We start from the raw sequence: 22,438 nt of genomic DNA, 5'->3' as shown, positions 1-22,438 counted from the left end.
CAGGAAAAAAAAATTCTGCTCAAAAAAATAAATATGGCCTGGAATTCAGTTAGAATTTAGCGACGGATTTCTGGGCGACGGATTTCTAGTACAATTAGCGACGTCATTTCGCGACGGATTAGTGTCATAATTAGCGACGGATTAGTGTCACAATTAGCGACGGATAATTTACCATTTAGCGACGGATTTTATCCGTCAATTAGCGACGGTTGAAAACAATGATCCAAAACAAATTAGCGACGGATTTAGTACCCATTAGCGACGGATTTAATCCTTCTCTATTAGCAACGGACCAAAATAATCCGTCGCTAAAGTTTAGCGACGCCACTTTTTCAGGGGGATTTAAATTCGTCGCTAATTCCGTCGCTGAACGGTTAGCGACGGATTTTGCAGCTCTTAGCGACGGATTTCGTCCCTCTCTAATAGCGAGTTTTTTAGCAGTGTTGTCTTTGGTATTGTCCTTGATACTTTGTGGTGGGGTCGTAACAGTTTGCTTTGGTGGGGAGTTAGTTCCTGCCTCAGCCCTGTATAGCCAGGTGCTTGCGCGGGTTGATAACTACCGCCAAGCTCTCCAAATGGCTCACTTGACTCGAGTGCATTGCCCTGAGGGTGAGGCTCCGCTGATCATATGCCGCCAGAGGAAGGATGGGTGAAGCTGACTTGTGATGGAGCTTTCTCTTCAAGTTTTGGCATAGCGTCATGTTGAGGGTTGGTGCGTGATCACAATGGGAACTTTGTGGTGGGTTTCGCAAGGCAGATTTGGCTCCTGTGCGGCACTACAAGTGGAGCTTTGGGGTATCTTGTGTGGTGTTCGTCTACTCCGGGATCACGGTTTCCAACAAATCTTCGTTGAATCCGATTCCATGAGCTGCATTCGATTCTTGTATAGGGGTTGTGAGGCTTCACATCCTTGTGCCCCCTGTTAACCAAATTCGTTAATTCGTGATGTAATGCGAGACTTTTGCACAAGTTGGCTGGGGTCATGTCTTTCGTGAGGCTAACACGATTGCAAATATACCGGCTAAGCATGGCATGGGTTTGGGTTATGACATTGTTGTTTTTAATTTACTTCCTAGCTTTTGTTTTGTAGCTTTCTTGACAGATAGTGCCTCCGCAAGTTTCTTTAGAGGCTTGTGAGCTTGGTTGTGCTTTTGGGCTGCTAAACCCACCCCAATCATTGAAAAAAAAACTAGTCGTGCCAAGTTTAATCCAAACACACACTGTTGGTCTCTCTATTCACAATAATAATACTAAATTTGACCTAAAAATCATACCTAATTAGGACACTTCTCATCATTCTAAAATTGCGTACCTTACCTTGGGCCTCTAGTGGTAGACTGATGGTGGTAGTGCATCATAATTGCGAAAATCTTAACAAATGAATAAACTTTATTGAAACAAAATTAAAATTATTTTGTTTAAGGGAAATTAAAATCACACTGCACATAATTATATTACAGAGTGAATAGAATATACTAAATAGACGAAAAGAAAAGGTTAATATAGTTAATATATTTACAAATTTATTTCGAAATACCTAAGCTCTACAAAAAACAAAAAAAAAAAGAGTCAAAGTTAATTCGTTCCGTTTTTTTCTTAAGAAATTGAATCGTTTTCCAGGAAATGGAATGAACATATCAAGGGTTCAAAATTCATCTGCAGTTTTTATACACACGTGTCAAACATCAAGCGGAAAGAACAGAGAAGAAAAGGTGAGGTAGTGACACTGAATCCTGAGCACGCCCTTCTTGTTCTGCGTTGATTCTCAATTCTCATTTCTCACTCACTCTCACCTGTGTTGTCTTCTCGCTTGTTTCTTGAAATTCGCAGGTAACGCTCTTCATCTTTCTTCTTCGCTGTGCGAAAATGGTGGTACATTTCTGTTTCATGCTTCCAAATCATTTTCTAGTTTCTCAAATGAATTGAACCCCCATTCCCACAAAACCCTTTAAACCCCAATTAGTCAAAATCCATGTTTTTCCCCTTTGCATGTTGTGGGGTTGGAATGTTGGATAGAAAAACTCTGATATGACTCATATGAGGAACAGTTAAGCTCAGCCTCTTAGCTAGTCTAGCTATTTCAAGCTGTTTTTCCTTTTTTTTTTTCTGTGTATTAAATTGCTCTCGCAATTTTGACCCGGGTGTCGTGAAGCCAAAGGTTTCAAACTCTCGATCTAGGGTTCAAACAATCACTTTTTACCGCTGCGACCGACACCCATTGGCTACTGCTTCAAATAGTCACTTTTTACTGCTGTGACCGGATTATTTCATGAACAAATTGCTGGCTGCAGACATGATTGTATGACTTGGTCCCTTATGTTCTTGCTGCTTGTTCTGTAAGATGGGCTTTCATGGCTTTTCATTCGGATTTTGGCAAATGGGCATGAGTAGAATTTAATTAAATTTTAATTTTAGAAGTCAGAATAAAATATTTAACTGATTATTCATGTCTCTGCTCTTTGCCTGTTCTATGTATTCAAATTAGCATTTTGTATTGGAAAGATGAAATCATAGTTGATGTCCATGATTTGGCTAGAGCAACTGCATGTGGTCATTATTTGATTTGAGTGTATGTCAACCAACTTTTGAGCAATTTCCTACAGTTCCTTGCGTTTGTCATATCACCATTACTGCATCTGTAGTCTTAGCTACAAGTTTACAGCGTTCAGAATGCATATTATGTGAAGTATATCAATGCGGTTTTGCACTTCTGTGTATACATTTGTATGATAGATACATAGTTCAAAGAACATTTCCTTTCATATTTTCATGTTATGTATTAAGTAGGAATATGTGTGTCTCTATCTGAATTGGTGTGAACTGTAAAAGCTTGCATTTATGTGTTTTATGTAATCTTTACCGTCATAACTCTATGATCAGTATGATGTCCTAGTAAAATATGATTTTGGAGAGATTAGTCTCATAGTGACAACATCAATTTTGATATTCAACAGTTCAATTATTAGATTTTACTGCAAAATTTTAATTGAAAGATTGTCTGTTCCTTTGAATAGGTATGTATATACTGACACTCTGGTATCATTTTATGCCATGGCAGACGTTATTACCTTGAAGAAGTAGCAAGTTTAACAATGTTTCTCAAAGTCCAACTGTCATGGAATGTCATAATTGCTGCTGAAAATCTGCAACAAGGAAGTTTAATGCTTCAGCGAGCAATCCTCATCCGCCTTCTGGGTGACTTTGCTGCGAAAAGGGCCACCAAAGATCTGGGTTATTTTACTGCAGTGACTACACTGGATAAAGTAGGAGAAGGAAAAGTCAGACAGCATACTGGGGATGTGCTCTTCCCTGTTGTTTTCAATGGTGTGACCTTCAAGCTTTTCAAGGGGGAGATACTAGAGGGTGTTGTCCACAAGGTTCTGAAGCATGGGGTTTTCTTGAGATGCGGTCCGATTGAGCATGTCTATCTCTCAAATATGAAGATGGCTGATTACCGCTACTTTCCTGGTGAGAATGCTTACTTCATGAATGAAAAAGCATCCAAGATTGCGAAGGATGTCACGATCCGCTTTGTAGTGATCGGTACAAAGTGGATGGAGGCAGAAAGGGAGTTTCAAGCCTTGGTCAGTTTGGAAGGCGATTATCTGGGACCAATTGCATCCCCTGATATCTAGCTACATTTTCTTGTAGTTTGTTTCTATGTTGCATTTGAGTCTGTTTTATTTCCTGGGACAAATCATGGAACCCATTAACCAAATTAATGCAGTGTGGATTTGGTCTTGTGAATAACAGATTTGTGATTCCTTCTAGTTGTTTGTCTTCTTTTATCATTAGCAAAATTATGCCTACTGTTCTTGCTTTCTTTATTGAATGACCTCTTAAAATTCCGTTATCTGCTACTTGAATATTATATTAACTACAAAAGATATCTGTAATTCTGCAGTTAAATGATAGAGAATGCAGAACTCTTAAACTAACTGTGTGACTCAGTTACTATGCTGCCAATATTTGAGCTTGTAAAGCATCAGCTTTCATTACTGGACTTGGTTGAGAGCAGATAAAAACCTTTGGTGGTCCAACAAAGAAAGTTGATCAACCTATAATCTTTTTTCTGGGTCCTACACTCTATTGCTAGAATGCTGGGTGTCAAACTGGCTTCTCCGTACATCAAGCAGAAGTGCAGAACCCAGAGCAAGAACTAGAGCTTAGAGGAGTGATGTGAGTAGGTTGGTTAAGTAGTAAGTACAGAACCCAGAGCAAGAACTAGAGCATAGAGGAGTGATGTGAGACAAGAGCTATGATTCATTCACACTTCCTCTTCATTTACACTCCGCTTTCTATTTATCTCTATTCTCTTTCAATCATATTATTAATCACATCTCTTACTTTCTCTTTATTATCTTCCTACCTCTCATCTCCACTCCATTTCCACTTAAGTGTGATTGAAACTTTATCATCAAAGGAAGAGGGAACAAAGCATATTAGGAAGGATAGGATGAGTAGATTAGGGTAGGGAGTGCATGTTGGCCAGTTTGGTTTAGTTTTAGGGAACATAAAAACAAATCAAATTTGGTCTTTTTGGTTTTGTTCAAGAAAAAGTATTTCAAATCATAACCTAGCCGACCTAATGGTTCGGTTCATTAGGTTTGAATAGTGAAATACAAAGTCAAATCAATGAGACAATAGTTGATTCTATTTTTTGAGGCGCTTATTAGAAACAAATCTTACAAAGACAAGGGAACCAGATGAGAAAAACCGACTATGATATATAGACTCGAGATAACGTTCGAGAAATGAAGAGAAAATGTGTGGGAGAGAGAAGAATACTTGACATGAACATGATACAATGTGAGACATCAATGGTCAATGATACGTTTGAGGCAACCTATGTGGTGGTCAAGGGTTCGCTTGAGCTTAGGCATTGGTTGAGAACAACAATGCACCAAGTTTACGATATTGAGCGACATGTATCACGAATAAAGAAAAAAGACCTTAAGTTTACATTAGGCTACTACTGCTAATGAGTTACTGAGTTTAGTCCCTCCCTTAAGACCTAGCTAAATTTTACTTAAAAAAACAAATATTAGGCACCTCAAGTCGGGTTCGAGTTCATGGTTGGTCAACCCCCCAACCCGTGAACCAATCAAGCTCAATGTTCTTTAGTTTGGTTATATTCATGTTCAATTTGAACAAATGAAAAACTGAAACAACTTAACTTAATTGATTTGAACCAATTTCACAAATATGTCGGGTCCGGGAATGACAAAAGTACTTGCGCCCGCAAATAACTACACGAATTACCCGCAATATAGACATGTGTACTCGGCGGGTTAATTATATTGTATATTTATGATTTTTCCATCTCTCTAAGATGTGATATATTATACCTAGTGTTAGTACCCTCTCTCATATCGGTTAATCATTGATGCTGGGAATGAAATGGATTTGACATCTAATCCTAAACAATCTCTGTTTTGCCTAAAATGGCCATGGGATGAAGCAAACCCTAACCCTAACATTGCCAAAAACCCTAATCACTGCAATTTCGAATCTCCATGGCTATTCAGGTCTCTCCAAACCCTTGGCTCAATCGCTTCCAATTTTGCTGGGTCAGTTTCAAAATCTTCAATTTCTGGTAGTTACAGTTCCTTGAACCTTGATGGGAAAATGGGTCACCGCAAGAATCTGAAGAAAGTGACTCCTGGTGGTGGTGGTACCGGGCAGGCGGAGGCGGAGCAGCGAGCTTTTGCCTCTGCTCTGGCGAGTGGGAAGGAGGCCACTGTGCTTGAATTCTACTCACCCAAATGCAGGCTCTGTAATTCGTTGCTTAATTTTGTTTCCGAAGTGGAGGCTAGGAACTATAACTGGCTCAACATTGTCATGGCTGATGCTGAGAATGAGAATTGGCTACCGGAGGTATCTAATCTATCTTGTTTTCTGCAACTATAATTTTCATTAGAAAATGCATAGCTTGTTTGAGCATGCTCTAAATTCAATTTGTGATGGTGTATCCAGTTCCATACATACCCAAAGTTGAGTTTACATTCATTGTTTGGCATGGCCCGGGCCCCGGGAAATTGGACACTTGTTTCCTTGACTAGTATTCATTGAACATGGTGTGACATATGGAATTTTCACTTGCATTGGATGAAGTAGTTTAAAATTTACTTATTTATGATTTATTTACCAGTTAGTTAAGTTGGAGTGGATGATATTATTTGGGTAGCTGGTTGGTCAACTGTAATTGATGTATGCCCTATTCCACCTTCACTTGATGATAAGATTGATAAAAGACTTGAACATCTTGGGGAAGTCTTTTTTGGGGTGGGGGGATCTAAAAATTTGCTATTGGATTTGAAATTGAAACGTTCTTTGGCTCCCTTACATTTGATTTTTTATTCACCAGGACAATGGACATAATAACATAAGAATGTATGTGCTACGTTGTTCTGAGGTTCCTTCTATTTTGTTGTTCTTCATTGAGATTTTCGGAGTCATCCTTATTGCATCTTACTAGTCAGGAGTCTTGCATTTGTGAAATCTCTGTTGTATATGGAAGGGTTCATAGAAACAAAAATTGATGTACTATATATATGATGACTGTTGAAAATATTTGAAAGAGATGAAGTTTGTGCATACCAATGAATTGAAAATCCCATATGATGTAGGATATAACAATAGGATTATATCTGTAGGGCACGAGATTGAGAGAGAGAGAGAGAGAGAGAGAGAGAGAGAGAGAGAGAGAGAGAGAGAGTGGTTAGCTAGAATATCTTTATTGTTCTGGTTAGCAACCTGAGGAAATATAAGAAAAGTTGGAAACAGAGCTGCCCCTTTTAGATCTTATCCTCGCTATCTTCAGTGGCATGGAACCCATGTTACAATAGTGCAAACAATTCTCATACTACTGGTTCATGCATAAAAATAATCCAAGACCCCAAACTGCTACCGAGTTTGGTGGTAAAACCGATTTAAGATCTAATTTAGTGAACCCCTTGGCCCCTTCATCAAGAAACTCTTCTAGGACCGGAATAGGAAATTTATTAGGACTTGTTATTTTATTTAGGATCCCTATAATCCACACAAACCTTCACCCTCCATCCTTTTTATTTAACCAAAATAATATGGGCTAATACTAGGTCCATTTATTCCTTTTTTCAACATCTCATTGACTAATTTTTCAATCTCAGGTTTTTGGTGGGTGGGATACTTGTACGGTCTTAGATTGGGAATTGAAGCCCCTTCCCTTAAATGAATTATGAATAGCATGGTCATGTCTTCTAGTTGGTGTTAATCCTTCTGATGCTTTGAAAACCTCTTCAAATTGCTGTACAGCAGCTTTTACTTCATTTAGTGGGGCCTTCTCCGTTTGAACTGTCTAACTTAGGAATTTTATAGGGATATATGACACATTAAGAAAGTTTATGAGAGGAGATATAGGGGATCTTAATCTGGGTAACAAACTAACTTACTCTAACAGATTGTTTAGTTAGGCCCTGTAGTATAATTTGGACAATTAGGGAAGAGAGAATTTGTTTTTCAGTTGGACAGTTAAAGGAATTGGGTGAGCCACTCGAATTCTCTGAGCATTTCACCTTCTTTGTAATTCTGTTACCTATTCCTGTGTCTGACCTACATTAGGAAGGCTTAGGGAATTAGGTTCTTGAATAAAACTTCAATTTCTCCATATCTTTTGGTGCCAGTTCTATCACGCTACAACGCTATCTCATGACCACTATTGCTCTTGTATTGCTTTTTTACTCGATTGAAACAGTAGTTGCAAATTAGAATGCAATGGAAGTATTGTTCTCTGACTACTTTGGCATGCCATTTCCAGCTGTTATGTTGAAAGTTGAAATCTAGTTTCTAGGTGATTCCTTTGGCATAATTCAAGCTAATACTTAATAATTTTATCCCATCCTCCTTCTAAATTTTGGTTCTGCCATCTTTCACTACCTGGAGAATAATTTTTCTATGAATAATTGAATGTGTTATTTACCTTTTTAGTATCCTTTGGGGAGTAGATTCTGTTCATCATGACTGTTTTCTAATTGATTTAGTTTTTGCTGTTGCAGCTCCTTAATTATGATGTTAGGTATGTTCCTTGCTTTGTGCTTCTTGACAACAAAGGAAGGGCCATAGCGAAGAGTGGGGTCCCAAGTAGTCGTTTACATGTTATAGCAGGACTCTCTCATCTCCTCAAAATGAAGCGTCCTCAGCAAAATAATGGATCACAGGAGTCTAGTGCATGAAACGACTTTGACCAGGTTGTAGTATGATCGTTACTTCCTCTTGGAGGTTAAGCCCTTGTGTGGGACGGATTCTGCTTCTCTTCCTCCCTTACTGATGGACTGTGCGTTGGTTGGGGTATCTGTCCCCCTGGTTTCCAATTCTAATACCTGGAGTTCTGATGGTTCTTTGCTTTGTGTGTGCAATCTACTTATACAATTTCCTCTTTTTTTGTATTGTAAATGGGTTGGGGCACCCCTTGTGCTCCCCATCAATTAAATTTGGCTTATCAAAAAAGAGTATTGTCTATTGCCTTTTAAGATTAGCCATTTCTCTATCAGCTACAGTTTGCTTGCATCTTTTAGAGCACTTATGTAGCCTGTGCCATGCATCTCTTTCGTTAGATGGACCTTTGAATTTAATCTTCAAACTGAGCACTCCTATTTTCTTTTCAAATATAGAACCTCACACCTAGCCTTCAAATAGACTTTTAACTTGGGCTTCAGAGTGGACTTTATATGAGTCTTCCAAATGATCCTTGATTGAGTATTTGAACGTTTGTTGTTTTCCTACTTGCGAATGATGTGCTCAAGTCTTTGATTCATTAAATTTGTGTTTTCAAAACAAAATTATACTGTAAATATCTAAATTTATTTAATGGAAAAAACTTTAAGCATTAATTGACAAGAAAATCACTGACTAGCATGGTCAAAAGTCGTGCTAATAAAGCAAAAACAGATGTGGCTCAGTTAAATGAAGAGTGCCCAATGCTATCAAAGTTGGGAAGGCCTGTCAAATGCAAATGCATAAAGGCTTGTTGAAAAATGAAAATCTCAAACAAATCTTGAGGACATAATGCTTAATTCACTCTTTATTCATATGATTCCATAACAAAAGTCAAGAAATAGCCTTATTCTAGCTGCATTTGTGATCTCACAATGATCAACGACACAATGCAGGACTCATGGCTATACATTGCATAATGGTACACAGAACAGACAACGATCTCACTAAAACAACGACAGACAAAACTCCAAGTAGAATACAAGTAAACAGACACTACAAAGCGCGCCAATGCTCAAGTGCTATGAAGTCAGATTAATGCTCTAGCATTTGCAGTAGTATTTCCATTGTGGCAACACTTGTAGCTGATGAACACTTCCATTGTGCGGTGACACTCTGGGCACTCAATGGTGTCTGGAATTTTCCCATTAATGTTAGGAATCTGAAGGTGGGAGCAAATGTGAAGGCTGCTAGAAACCTTGTCAAGATACTCTTTGAAGGCGAACTCAAATCCCTTCTTGATCACCAACTCCTTCCATTTCTCAAACTCGGCCACGGTCTTCAAAACCGTGGTTCCGTGGCCAACAGCCACCACAAATGGGCCCTTAATAAGAAGGGCCCACCCGGTTTCGCCCTTGTAAGAGAGCAATTTTTCAACCTGTTGGGTAACAGTGTCTTTTGTCTTGTTAATCTTGGTAACAAATAGACCCTCCACTTGTGTCCAGAAGCGGGTAATGATGTTTGACTGTAGAGACTCCAAGTTGAACAGACCAATTGGAATCTTGGCTTCCTTGTTGAGCTCAATTGCAAAGGTTGAAGCAAGTTTATTGAACTCTTGAATCCAGTCCTTGTTCTTCCCTCCATAGATGAAGACGTATTTTTCCTCCTTCACCTATTTCAAAGGAAACATAAAATCTATTAGCTACAAAACTTTTCACAATGCTTTAATGCATGTTTTGACATCTTTGTGCAATTGATTCTAAAACTAAAATCAATTATGAGAAGAAACTTTGTGAATAGTTTCTGAATGTCAGAATTGATTCTAAAGGGAAAAATAAGTTGGTCTAAACATGCTCTTAAGCTTATAAAAATAAGTTGAAAAGTTATGAGTTATAAGCTTGATAACTTGAATGGCAAAGGCATGTAAAATAAACTTAAAAACTTATATACACAAAAATGACATGATGAGTATTTAGTATTTAATAAGATTTATGACTATGCAATTACTTACCCAAGTATTTATCTCTACACCAAAGTCAACCAGCAGGGAATCAATCCAGATGATTTGTTTGCCTATATTAACTTCAATGTCTTGAGTGAAAGGGAAGCCTTTGATCCCCCAAACCTGAATCATGTGGAAAGCGTTTGTGTGCTGCACCTTCCCTTGAGGGCTCAGCACCACAACCATAGGCTGCTTCTTGAATTGCCATTTCTCCTTTATGTACTTGATGCCCTTGATAGGTGCAAAGTGCTGCAACACATACCAGGGCATTTTGGCCTTGAGAGACTCAAATTTATTCTTCAGCTGATCATTCCACTCCTCCACAATGGGAATCCATACAATTTTGTGTGGTTTTTTTGATTTTGTTATGTGATCATAAACTGGATTGAAAATAGAGATTTCTTCTATGGTAATGTCCAGGGTTGAAAAGAACAAGAACACATCCTTCTTTTTCAGTGCTTCAATGCTAACCTGTTACAAAAACATATCTCAACTAGTCAAGGCCCAAAACTAAATTAAAAAGCAACATAAAGGCCTCACACTAGCCAATTATGAAAAGTTACTCAAACATGTGTTTTCTAGGGACATTCAATTGACATATGGTCTTGTGATGGTTTTTAATGTCCCTCTAATGTTTGTGACAGTTAAAAACGGCCACCAAACAATATGTGATTGAATGTCCACTAAAAAGCATATGTCCACATATAATCACTCATCCAATTACTGTCATAGCATTGTAAGCTAAGTAGGATATGTCACTAACCAGTGTTTTAGTAGCACCGTCATAGATGGGGGTCTTGGGAACGTCCTTCCAGAAAAACAGCACCTTTAACACTTCAATAACTTCAGTAGGGGTCTGGAAGAGTTTCACGAGTATCTTGTTATACTCTGCTTCCTCTGAAATTTCAAATAAAATCTTCAGCATTCCATTAAATTTAAGCTTTAGCATTCACAAGAGAAAAATACAAGATTATATTTATGCTGCTAATTACCAATTTCTTTCTCGCATTGTTGCTTATACTTTCTCAATTTGCTAAGTATGATGTTAATCTTTTGCCCAAATTGAGACAGTTCTTGCTTCTTGTCCCTGAAATTATAAAAGCAAAAATATGTATTGGTGAGTATTTAGAAATTTGATGAACTTATACATTGCATTGTATAGCTATTGTAAAGGTTTCTCTAATAGCTTGATCTACCATCAAGAAAAATTTAGTTCAAATTAAATGATTTCTCTGCAAAACATGTATCATAGGCGGACTAGATGAACTTACGAATTAGTAGTGAGGAGATCAATCTGAGTAGCAATTGCTGCGACCGTGATGATAACCCAATAGGCATCAACTGGAATTTGCTCCAATGCTAGTTCCAAAGATGGCACATCCTTCTCATCATAAGTGAGATTAAGGTTGTCCAACTCAAAGATGAGCTTGATCACCTGCCATGTGGCGGTGACCAGATTGTTGATCTCCAGAATGGCATTGCGGTGTGTCTTCAGGGATGAAGGCTTGGTAAGTTCAGGTACTCGCTTGATTATGGCTAGTGATTTAGCAAGTGGTTCAGTTTGCTGATGCAGAGAAAGGAACCAGAACTCTCCATATTCAAGTGCAAAAGCACCAAGTGTGAGCAATGGTTTAGCAACCCAAGAATAGGTTGAGAGCTTGTTGAGGATTGCTAGTGTTGTCTCATGAGCAATTTCCTCACCTGGAGGCTTGCAGGATAGCTGCCATGATCATCATACAATTCAATTAATTTCGGTTTAAACATTTATCATTTAGTATAAGGTATACTCAAGAAGTCTATGCAGCAATTTTACAAGTTTAAGCTTAATATTCAGTACTTCATGATATTCAATTATCTAATAATTAGCTTAGCAATTCTTAAATTTTCAATAGGATGGAGTAACTTTTTTTTAGACTACCGGACATCCTGTCGCCATTCGGATGATGATTATTTTGAATTTGAAATTTAGTCACAGTTTTTTTTTATCAGCTAATTTAGTCACAATTAAGGTTATTCATCTGTGATATTATGCGGAGATTGAATCCAAGAGCTCTTCTTACACATTCAGTCTGTAATTGTATTGTCAACTATGTACCATATGTAGGTAATACGTGAAATTCTAAAAAATTAACATTATTTTTATAAAATTGAAATTTACAATTAATCTTAAATAATTTTGTGAAAATAGTTAATAGTGATTTATGAATAAGTTAAGAGAGGGTAGGTAGTAGAAGAATTTTCATATTCAATAGGCACCTAATCTTTATGTTAATAATTTGGTTGTGTAGATTTTTTTTTTTTTTTTAGATTTTAGCTTTATTTACTATTGATTAAGAAAAATCTAATTCATAAATTAAAATGAATTTCCTCCAGAAAAGTTATTTTAACTTGTTAATCATGTTTTCTTAATCCACATTCAATAAGCTAGGCTTATATATGCGGTCATTTTAATTTACCAAACTATTCGGAAAACCTCTAAGTCAATCATTACATATATATTTTTTTATTAATTATGAGCACTAATATATATAAACATATCAAATCTTAAGACATAAATTCTGATCACAAACAATAGTGACAGTTAAAAATTTAGTGACTTTTAGGATTGTGGTAATCTTTTTCCTTCACTAGGTTTTTTTTCCTAAATGAGTTTTTTCTAATAAGGTTTTAATGAGGCTCAATCCTTAAGTTTTGACTACTCTATGAGGGTATTGTGTTTTGGTATCATGTACTTTTACTTTGAATCATTCAATAAATTATGTTTTGCTGTAAAAAAAAAAATTAGTACTGCTCATGTGAAGGTCGAATGTACCCTAGATTTTGTATATCCGAGCATCATTGTTCAAATAATATAATGTAGAAGCTAATCTTACCCCTTCCAGTGACAAAAGAATTTTATAAGTACGCATTTAGTTTATAGCCTTTAAAAATGAATTAGTATCAAGTAAAGACCTCAGAATTAATTTGCTTCAAAGTACACAATGGTGAGGTAAAATTAGCTGAGGGAGTCTTGATATCTGTCTGTTCCGGGCTTCCATGGCTTCCCTGTATATGAAATCAACCATAAATAAATATATAACATAAATGAAATTAACCGTAAAATAAATAAAAGATTAAGTGCATATATATGTGTACGTACTTGCACAACGTTATCAGCAATTCGAGTTGAACGCTCAACAATGTTGTCAACAACGGAGAAAAGAGAGTTCACATCAAACTTAGCATCACTGTGAACATGGGTTGAGTAAATCTCCTCCAAAATCTGATCATCAGATAAGGTTAATGGGTTGTGAGCAGCTTTATTGGGTTGTTCTTTATTGCCACCACCAAAAATAGTGTTAACAGCCGATACCACTACATTGGCCATGTTGAAATTGGGAAAAAGTGAAGTGGAAGCTAGTGCTCTTGGGTTATGGTTCAGAAGTGAAGATGTTTGGTGCTTTGTGAAGTTGCTTCAGGGCTCTTATTTATAGGCTTCAGAGCTAAAATATTTTCTTGTGTGGAGATGTGGGAATAACATCATCTCATGTTTTATTCGGTTAAAGTTGTCGTGTCTATTTCTTTCTTCATATGTGTTAAAAAAATATCATCAGAAATGTTTATAAGAAAAAAGATAGAAAAATGATTATCATACATGTTTATAAGAAAAAAGATAGACATAAAAACTTCAACAAAAGTAAAATATATGTGAAAATTTTAACATGAGGAATCCTAAATAATCCGAAGTATAGTACTTGTGGTTGTAAATAATTCATCATAGTACGAGAGATGATAGATCCTTCATGTAATTTCTTCACGTGCTTTTTTCTTCTCTAGAGCTGTTTTTATGCTTTCATAAATTAAAGAAAATATTTTATGTTTGCATTGGATTAATTAGCTCTTTCTATGTAAGTGAGAGCCCATTAATTGAGTCAGTTTGTTTTCATATTTCAAAAACGGAAAACGAACTTTTATCTGTTTTGAGAAAGGGATAATTTCTTCTCTCACAGAAGAGAAAGAAGGTTAGCTAACAGGAAAATCAATTATATAAAATGGTTTAAACTTAAAATTAATTTCTAAGAAAAATATTTTGATTTATGAACCAAGTATTTTGTTATTACATGATAGACAAATGCTATATAAATAAAATCTACAAATTAATTCTGTTCTAGCAAGTTTTGCCGAATCATTGCTGAAACTTTTCCACTTTCCTAAAGTACATAAAGTGTGTCGCCGATTAATTATTGCATCGAATCAGCAGTGGAGTCTTAGATGCAGTTGAAGTATTTAATTAGCAATGTTACTTATTTTGGAACACCATTAAAGCAATATGACATTGCAGTTTTTGTTGTTTAAATTTTAGCAACGTTGCTTATTCTCTTTCTATTTGCTTTTTGATTAAACAATTATATTTGTTTTTTCACTCATCACTTTGAATAGTATCATGACCTTGAAATAATATAAATATATGAAATATAGTGAGACTCAACTAAAAGTAAAATAAATAACCGTGATTGGAGTGAATTTTGCATGAGTTACTTAAATCCTATGTGGCAATTATGGCCCACCACTAAAATAGTGTTTAAGAAACCCAACTAACAACTTTATATTGGAGATGCTCTTATGCATCATAATCTAAAGTATCATATTTGAGCCTTGGTTCAAAAAAAAATTTGAGCATACCCGGTAAAATTAAAAGGGTGTAATTCTATCTTAAAAGGTTATTTGAAGAGTAAATTACAGCGTACTGAGGTTTTTTTAGCTATACAACACTAAAGTTTTAAACTTATCAAATATTGCACTTTAATCCATTTATATCAAATAGCACTATTAAAAAAATATTGTGACAAAAATTTGTGGCTAATATAAATGTGGTTAATACATATAAATTTAGCTGTAAATTAATGTTGAAAATATCATAAATTATTTTTTTAATGCTTAACTTCGGATTTAGTGACAATTTCTATCAGTAAAATATTCATCATTAGTTTTTAACCAATATTTTAACTGCTTATTTAGTTATGAATTTTTTGACAGGATAAACAAAGAATGGGACTTAGGGTCGGTTTATTTGGCATTTCAGGCACAAAATGCGCGTTGTGTTCTCGGAGTTGTGGTTCACCAGTTTCTCGCAAGTGTTTAGTTTTGCATTTTTGTAAACACATGCTCACAGATCTGCATGCACCACCACAACGTTGAACGAGAAGCGATAAATCGAGAGCCAGCGCCTAGTATTTGTGTTCGACTGTTGAAGGCAAGACAATTTTTATTTGGGCTTTCACCAAATCCCCTGCTCATACCTCTGTTCAAGTCGTTTGTGTTCGACCTCCATTTAGATCTGTGCCACTTTGTCCACAAGTCAGATGTTCGTGCTCCACGTCCCCAAGTTCATATATGTGCGACTTTGTCCACCGGTCCACCGTTCGATACTTTGTCGTCCACTAGTTCAGATCTGTGCGACTTCGTTTGCTCTGTTTCTATGTTCATTTTCTACTCCTATCTGTTTATTCATGTCTTTTTTTTTTCAACATCATTTAGCTACAAGACTCCAACATCGTTTTTTGACACACTATAGGTCATGCTATTTTTTAACAAAAACTCGACGCCTTGCTATTTTTTTAATCTACCTAATGCATATATGATTTGCTAATTTTAATGGTTTATGTCTTTAATTCAATCGCATAAGTGTAATGTCTTTTTAAAATTATAATTCCAAAAATGAGTTTGATCTAAATAATTTTATTTTTTTAAAATCACGTTTATTACAAATCACTCAAACATAAATCGCATTTATTCAAATAAAATTTTATTCAAAAACATATTTGTAAAATCACGTTTACTCAAACAACACATTTAACGGGAATCTAAACAGATATTTAATTTTTCAGATTGTCTGATTTTATAGTGATTTGCACTATTGTTTTGACGTAAATATCCGTCACTGAAGTACCCTTAGTCACAATTTTTATTTTTACTTTTGACTTCTTTTCCGTCACAAATTTCGTAACCAATTTACTTTGTGGCAGAATTAATTTAATAGTTTGTGATAGAATTTGTTGGTAAATAATTTGCTTTATTTAGTATTTATCCAATTCAAAAACAAAAAAGGGAAATGTAGATTATAATGTCGTTGGTGAATACATGGGACGTATATTGCCCTTAAGTTATGTTTGATTGCAGTTTTAATTTTATGTATTTAAAAGCTGTTTCTAAAGACTGTTTTAAAAATAAAAGAATAAACAGTTTGAATGAGATATTTTTCAACATAAAAAAATAGTAATTTGAAAACTGAAAATAGAAAAAAAACATTTTTTCAACTGTTCTGATATTTTAATTTTAAAAATAAAAAATAAAAACTGTTTTTAATTTTTTTTGTTGAAATTAACTGTTTTTAAAATTGTTATAGAACCTGTTGTGTCAAATTGATTTTTTAATTTTTCAGTTCTTAAAAATAATAAACAGTTTTCAAAAACTATAATTAAATAGACTCAAACAGTATAATTTTCTAGTGTGGGGGTGGCAAGAGTACATGTGGCGAATTTTAACCTGCAAGTCGCTGAATTATGCCCACAAAGGTTGAATGAAAACAAGCAAGGGTCCATATCTGAAATTGTCCTTCTGTTACATGAACACACACATTCAATCAAATAATAAAAGGACGAAAAAAATCAACACAGTGGGAACTAATAAATAAATAGCATGAATATTGTAACGGAGTGAATTTTTAGACGTGTGATTAATATATATTTTCTAACAGTTAGCCTTTTGTTAAAGCATCATATTCTTATCCAGCTTTTCACATTGTTGCTTTCTGGTTTCGGGTGACAAGTGTTAAAATGTTTACATGGTGGAGTATATTTCAATTCTGGTAAATGTGAACAAAGCCTAAAACATAGAGACAAGAAAGGCCCAGGACAATAAATAGTGACATATAAGGGTGAGTTTTGGACGTTATTCATTAAGTCTTTTATTCAAGCTACTGTAGAAATTAAAACCTAAAAACACCAAACATATTAGGGAGGTAAGAAAGCCATTTCAGTAAAGACCATTTGAGACCTTCATTAGAAAGGGAGTGGAAATTAATGAACATGGTCTAAATGGTACACCAAACATAACTTCATTGATCTCTGGACTCATTCAAGACTATATTTCATTACTTATATTTTAATTAAGAGTTAAAATTTCTTGATGCAGTGCTGACTATTAAGAGAAATGTTGGTTTCTTATTTATTAATTTTACATAAAAGGCATCCATTTTTTTAAAGCAAAAGGCCATTTTAGTGAATGAAATAAATACATTTATTACATTTATTATGAAAGAAATACATTTATTATTTTAGTGAATGAAAGAAATGGAGTACATGAGAACAACATCCATTTATTATATTTATTATTTCATTTTTTTATCTAATACAGTACTACCTTCGGTTCTATTTATAAGAACAAAAAAAATCGCCTAGTTTAAGAAATGTAGTTAAACTAGTTAAAATGTATTAAATTTGTACTAAATTAAAATAAACTTTCAAAATTACCCTTTGTTCTAATGTAATGTTGGAGAGTGGGAAGGAGAGAAAATAATTAATGAGACACATTTTACTAGTTAGAATTAATAAGGGAATCATTATAAAAAAATAAGTTGGACCTGTTTCTTGCTGCTAGGAGAAGGCTCCTTATTCTGTCTTTCTTTCCTGCTTTATGTCTTGCTTTTTATGTTAGCTCTAGTTTCTTTTTTCTGTTAGCCTAGTTTATTCTTCTGTCCTTCGTATTTTTGGCAGTAGGTTTCTTAAACTCTCAAGCCTATTGCTTCGTTTGTAATTCTCTTTCTTTGATAATAAATTCATCTTTCTAAAAAAAATTAAAAAATAATTAATATAACACAAATTTTTATTTTGTTCTTAAAGGACAATTTGTTTTCCTCTTTAATTCTTATAAATAAGACTGAAGGTAGTATGACATAAAATAATAATGAAGTAAGAGAAAAAACAACAAAATACAACCTTATTAGTACTTAATCTCATAAGCCACCTCATAATTTTTTTCTCATGAAGCCATGTTGAATAAATTTTCATATTAAATAAAAATTAAATTATTTACTTATTTAAACAGATATTAATTGAAATACATTATTAAATTATTTACTTATTTAAATTTAAATATTTATTATTTTATAACAACTAACATTTAAATTTATTCAATCAATTGAAATTATTAGTTATTCTCCTATGCACAAAAAAATCGAAATGATTAGTATTGATTACATTTTATATTAGTTTTTTTTTTTCGACAACGGAATAAAGCTTTATTGAATGAGAAAAAACTATACATGAGAACATCAAAACAAGTCTAATCCCCTACATTTTATATTAGTTATTTAGTTATATATTTAAATTATGTCATAGGTTTATATTTCAAACAAACTGAGATATTTATAAATGATCATTAAATTAAATTCTTATTCCACATGTATTGAAAAAAAATGAAATGCTTTTTACTAGTAATATTTTTTTTCTTTCCAATGAATAAAAAAAGAGTTTTTTTTTTAATTTCCATTAAAAAATGACACATAATATACATCTATTTATATACATACATACATATCTTCACATATATATCTTCATGTATATCTTATTAGTTATTTTCTCTTTTTGTTCTTATTTCATATTGAGTTGAATTTAGGTGCTGATGAAGAGTTTTCCAGAAAAAGAATAATTTGTCCACAAAATGTCAAAAACTAATCACGAGATAATCTAGACATAATGTCCATTGGAAAAAGATAATATTAGGCATAAAGAGGCAAGTGAGAAAGCATCGGTCTGAGCTGTCATGTCTCAACAGATATCGTTTTCAATCCAAAATGACTTATAAGAGATACGATAGAGATGGTATCCTCATTATTTCATTCACACTCGTTCAATCACACCCACATTAAGTAAGGAAAAAAGAAAAAAAAAAGAGATATGATATATAATTATAATTATTTAGTAAAAAAAGAGAGTGAAAATTAAATGGAAAAAAAAAACTGTGAGTAAATCAAAACACGTAAACATAAGTATGTATAACCCATATTAAATTCACGTTGAAATACCCACGCGAAACACGAGGAAAGCCTTTGGCAAATCTTTCCAAAATTGAACCTTCTTCAATACATAAATACAACATTCTTCCTCAAATGCTCCCATAAAAAATCTATAAAAAAAAAACTAAGTTAAATTCTTATAATAGTAGTCAAATGAAAAAATTGTTTCACATAAAACTTTAATAGCATCGGTGGGTTACATCTTATAAGCATAGGCAACATTGCTTATTTATCTTTTTTTCATTAAAGTATATATGCTTTGGTGGAAATCCTGATTGCTTAGAGGGTGATATATGGATAAATTCAATTTTTTTCTATCTTGTATTAACAAATCATTCTCTATTTTCTGATGTGCAAAAAAAAAAAACAATTTATTCTCTCTCATTTATTAAGTGAAAATAAAAACTATAAATTTATGTGCTCCTTATCGATGAAATAAAATCTGCATGAGTTGTTAAATTTTATGTGAAGACTCTAAAAAATAGTGTTAAGCAACAACCTAAATAAAAATCATCGAAGTGGATGTTATAAGAGGTTTTAATTTTGGATTATTAGATTTGCAAATTATAAAAAACGATACATGAAGATAATGTGATACATGAAGACAAAATGATACACAACCCTTGCATTTTTTAATGATACTGGAGAAGTCACCTTTAATTTATTCATATCAAATTCTTTCTTTCATTCCATTTTCGCATACTTTTTTTCTTTTATTTTCATATCACAACACTTATAATTGTGGGTGGAATTAAGAGTGGAAAAATGGGATTACCCTGTGTTTTCTGGTGGGAATCTTCAACACAATAGCTCATTTTTAACTCACTTTTTCAACCCACTTAATTGATGGGCCAGGGTAGTTTGGGTTGGACCAAAAGTTAATAATATTATTAAACATTTAATTATATAAGATTATGTTGTTTGCATTTTCCTAATAGCTTTTGGTTTAAGATATTTAAACAATATTTTGGTTGTGCTCTTTAAAAAATATTTGAATCAAATCGTGGTTGTGTAACTTGTGATATTTGTAAGATTGTTTTGCAGAGTAGAGTATGGATATAATGAATCAGGCTCTTGGAAGATAGGGTTCTCTCGAAATCTTGGTGACATGGTGCTCTCCAACGCTTTTGTGGTTGAGCTGCTAGCAATCAAATCCGGGTTAGACCTGATAATCAGCATGGACTTGCCTCAAGTGATCATTGAGAGTGATTCCATGGAGGTTGTGAAGCTGCTGAATGAGGAGGTTGCCACGGACCACCAGTATGAGCAGATTGCTCACGATATCCTGCAGCTCATGCATGCCCATGGTGCTATCGTAGTGGCTCATACACCTAGGGAGGCTAATTGTTTAGCAGACTATTTAGCTAAAGTGGATCTCTCTCTACCACTCGGTTCCCATTCCTTTGATTCCCCCTTTTGGTGAGTGTCACTCCTTGCTCCGGCACGATTTGGAGGCTGCCATCCCCTTTGTGGGTTCTGTTCCTTAGCGGGTTTTTTTTCTCTTCTGGGCTAGACCTCTCAATGTAACCACAAAAAAAAGAGTATGGATATGATTGACTATTGGTAGAGTTAATATTTATTGTTGAGTGGTTGTGCTTAAATTGTAAGTACACTTTATGATTTGTTAGTTATGAATTTTTTTTTGTTACAAAGAAAAGATATTAGTTATCAATTTGACAACTTATGATTTGTGATAATTGTTTATCATTGATTTTTATAATACATTCTTTTTTTTTTCTTGTTCAAATCTTATTTAAAGTTTAGAGTTTTTTCAACTTATATTATTATTTTTTGATGGGTCAGCTCATCAACCTTTCAACCCCACTCGAATATCAAAATTGGAGTGGTATAACCCAACCTACTTTTGGCAAGCACAACCCACCCGACCCTGTCAACCCACTTTGTCACATCTTGGCGGAACTTGTGTAAGCCAATCTTTAAATCATTATTGGAAGCTACCAGATCTCATAAAGGAGAACTTTATCCTTCTCCTCCACGCTCGGTGAATGTGTCGGGGTTTGACGTGCAAATCAGGGATCGGAGGGATTCCAACCAAGAGCCCTCTAACCTCTTCGACGATTTTGACGATGGAGTTGAGAAACTATACCCAGTCATTAAGTTCCATGGTCTAATCCCTAAGAACATCGTTTGTGACTTCCACCTCGATCAGGGATTCCTAATCCACCTTTATGCTCTAAGCAAAAACACTCGTTATGCTTCCTTATCCACGAGCTTCTCGTGGATTCGCGGTTCGAAACCATCCTCTTCTTGTCGTCCATTGCAAGATCTTCGCCTTATGATCCCAATCTGGAAGCACGTTGAATCGAATCAATTTTTTCGTGCTTTTTAATATCGAGGTTGAACCGTTGGTTATTTTGTTGTTGTCAAGATTACGGGGTTCATTGGCGGAGAAAAAGTTGGATTGTGGGCCAGAGGGGTTTCAGAGAAGTACCTGCATGCCGAAGAAGAGTTCAACGATGGAGAGGAGGCTGGGTCGAGGGGGTTCAGAGCATCTAGAAATCGAATTTAGCTGAATTGTAAATGATGTTGGTTTTTGTTCTTGTAGAGAGAAAATGACAAGGGTGGTTGTGGCACATGAACACGTCGTGGTAGAGGGGGGTGGAGAAGGAGTGGCGTAGGGAAAAACCCTATGGAAAATATTGGATTACATGAAATAAGGGCGTGAATTATAATTTATAGTACATATATATGGGTCGAAAGTGTAAAGAAATTAGTATTTATTTTAAATTAATGGCGACCTATTGTAACATAGCTAGTAAAAGAGGTTACTTAACTAGTTAACCTTGTACAAACTTTTCCTTGTGCATTAGGCGAATCCTCCAAACAACATTAATCTTTTTAATCTTACTTTAACGTTATCATACATCAACTAATTTCTACAAAAATAGTTTTAATTATTAATTAAATTTTCTCTCCTTTCAACCTGCATTTTAAAATTTTTAAAAAATAATATGAAGTAAACATAAATTTAATGCAATAAACTAAATTAATCAAATTTTGTTTTCATCTTTTAATTTATTATATATGTTTTAAAAAATGATCTGAACACTTTCCTCTTGTAAATAAAAAATTATCTGAACTCTCCTATACCCTCATCATATTTTGAATGGCTACGGAGCAACACCCAATATGTTTTCACTGAAGTTCCTAAAAATCTTAAGATGTGT

At 34.5% G+C, this 22,438-nt stretch overlaps 3 protein-coding genes across 5 annotated transcripts; 2 read left to right on the top strand and 1 right to left on the bottom strand.

Annotated features, from left to right (window-relative positions):
- Positions 1-1,686: 1,686 nt before the first annotated feature.
- On the top strand, positions 1,687-3,770 carry LOC130721012 (DNA-directed RNA polymerase V subunit 7). 3 transcript variants are annotated; one of them, XM_057571736.1, is made up of 2 exons: positions 1,687-1,830; positions 3,059-3,770. In XM_057571736.1, exon 2 carries the CDS (start codon positions 3,093-3,095, stop codon positions 3,633-3,635), a length of 543 nt encoding a protein of 180 aa, XP_057427719.1. In that variant the 5' UTR covers positions 1,687-1,830; positions 3,059-3,092; the 3' UTR covers positions 3,636-3,770. The 3 variants fall into 3 exon arrangements, with proteins under 3 accessions (XP_057427719.1, XP_057427720.1, XP_057427718.1); XM_057571737.1 differs by lacking the exon at positions 1,687-1,830 and adding an exon at positions 1,868-2,299; XM_057571735.1 differs by lacking the exon at positions 1,687-1,830 and adding an exon at positions 2,315-2,336.
- Positions 3,771-5,305: 1,535 nt separating this feature from the next.
- Positions 5,306-8,501, top strand: LOC130720801 (uncharacterized). The gene is made up of 2 exons (XM_057571500.1): positions 5,306-5,877; positions 8,037-8,501. The coding sequence occupies exons 1-2, from the start codon at positions 5,401-5,403 to the stop codon at positions 8,211-8,213; spliced, it is 654 nt and encodes a 217-aa protein (XP_057427483.1). The 5' UTR covers positions 5,306-5,400; the 3' UTR covers positions 8,214-8,501.
- A 533-nt stretch (positions 8,502-9,034) lies between these two features.
- LOC130718498 (protein SIEVE ELEMENT OCCLUSION B-like) lies at positions 9,035-13,651 on the bottom strand. Its single transcript, XM_057569099.1, has 7 exons — positions 13,335-13,651; positions 13,148-13,240; positions 11,467-11,915; positions 11,188-11,282; positions 10,959-11,092; positions 10,205-10,666; positions 9,035-9,865 (listed from the first exon to the last, which is right to left on the bottom strand). Exons 1-7 carry the CDS (start codon positions 13,560-13,562, stop codon positions 9,284-9,286), a joined length of 2,043 nt encoding a protein of 680 aa, XP_057425082.1. The 5' UTR covers positions 13,563-13,651; the 3' UTR covers positions 9,035-9,283.
- Positions 13,652-22,438: the final 8,787 nt, after the last annotated feature.

Source organism: Lotus japonicus, chromosome 5 (genome assembly GCF_012489685.1).
Source record: "Lotus japonicus ecotype B-129 chromosome 5, LjGifu_v1.2".
NCBI classification, from domain to species: Eukaryota; Viridiplantae; Streptophyta; class Magnoliopsida; order Fabales; family Fabaceae; genus Lotus; species Lotus japonicus.
Note: the sequence above shows the minus strand (reverse complement) of the source record. Positions and strands in the feature narration are given on the sequence as shown.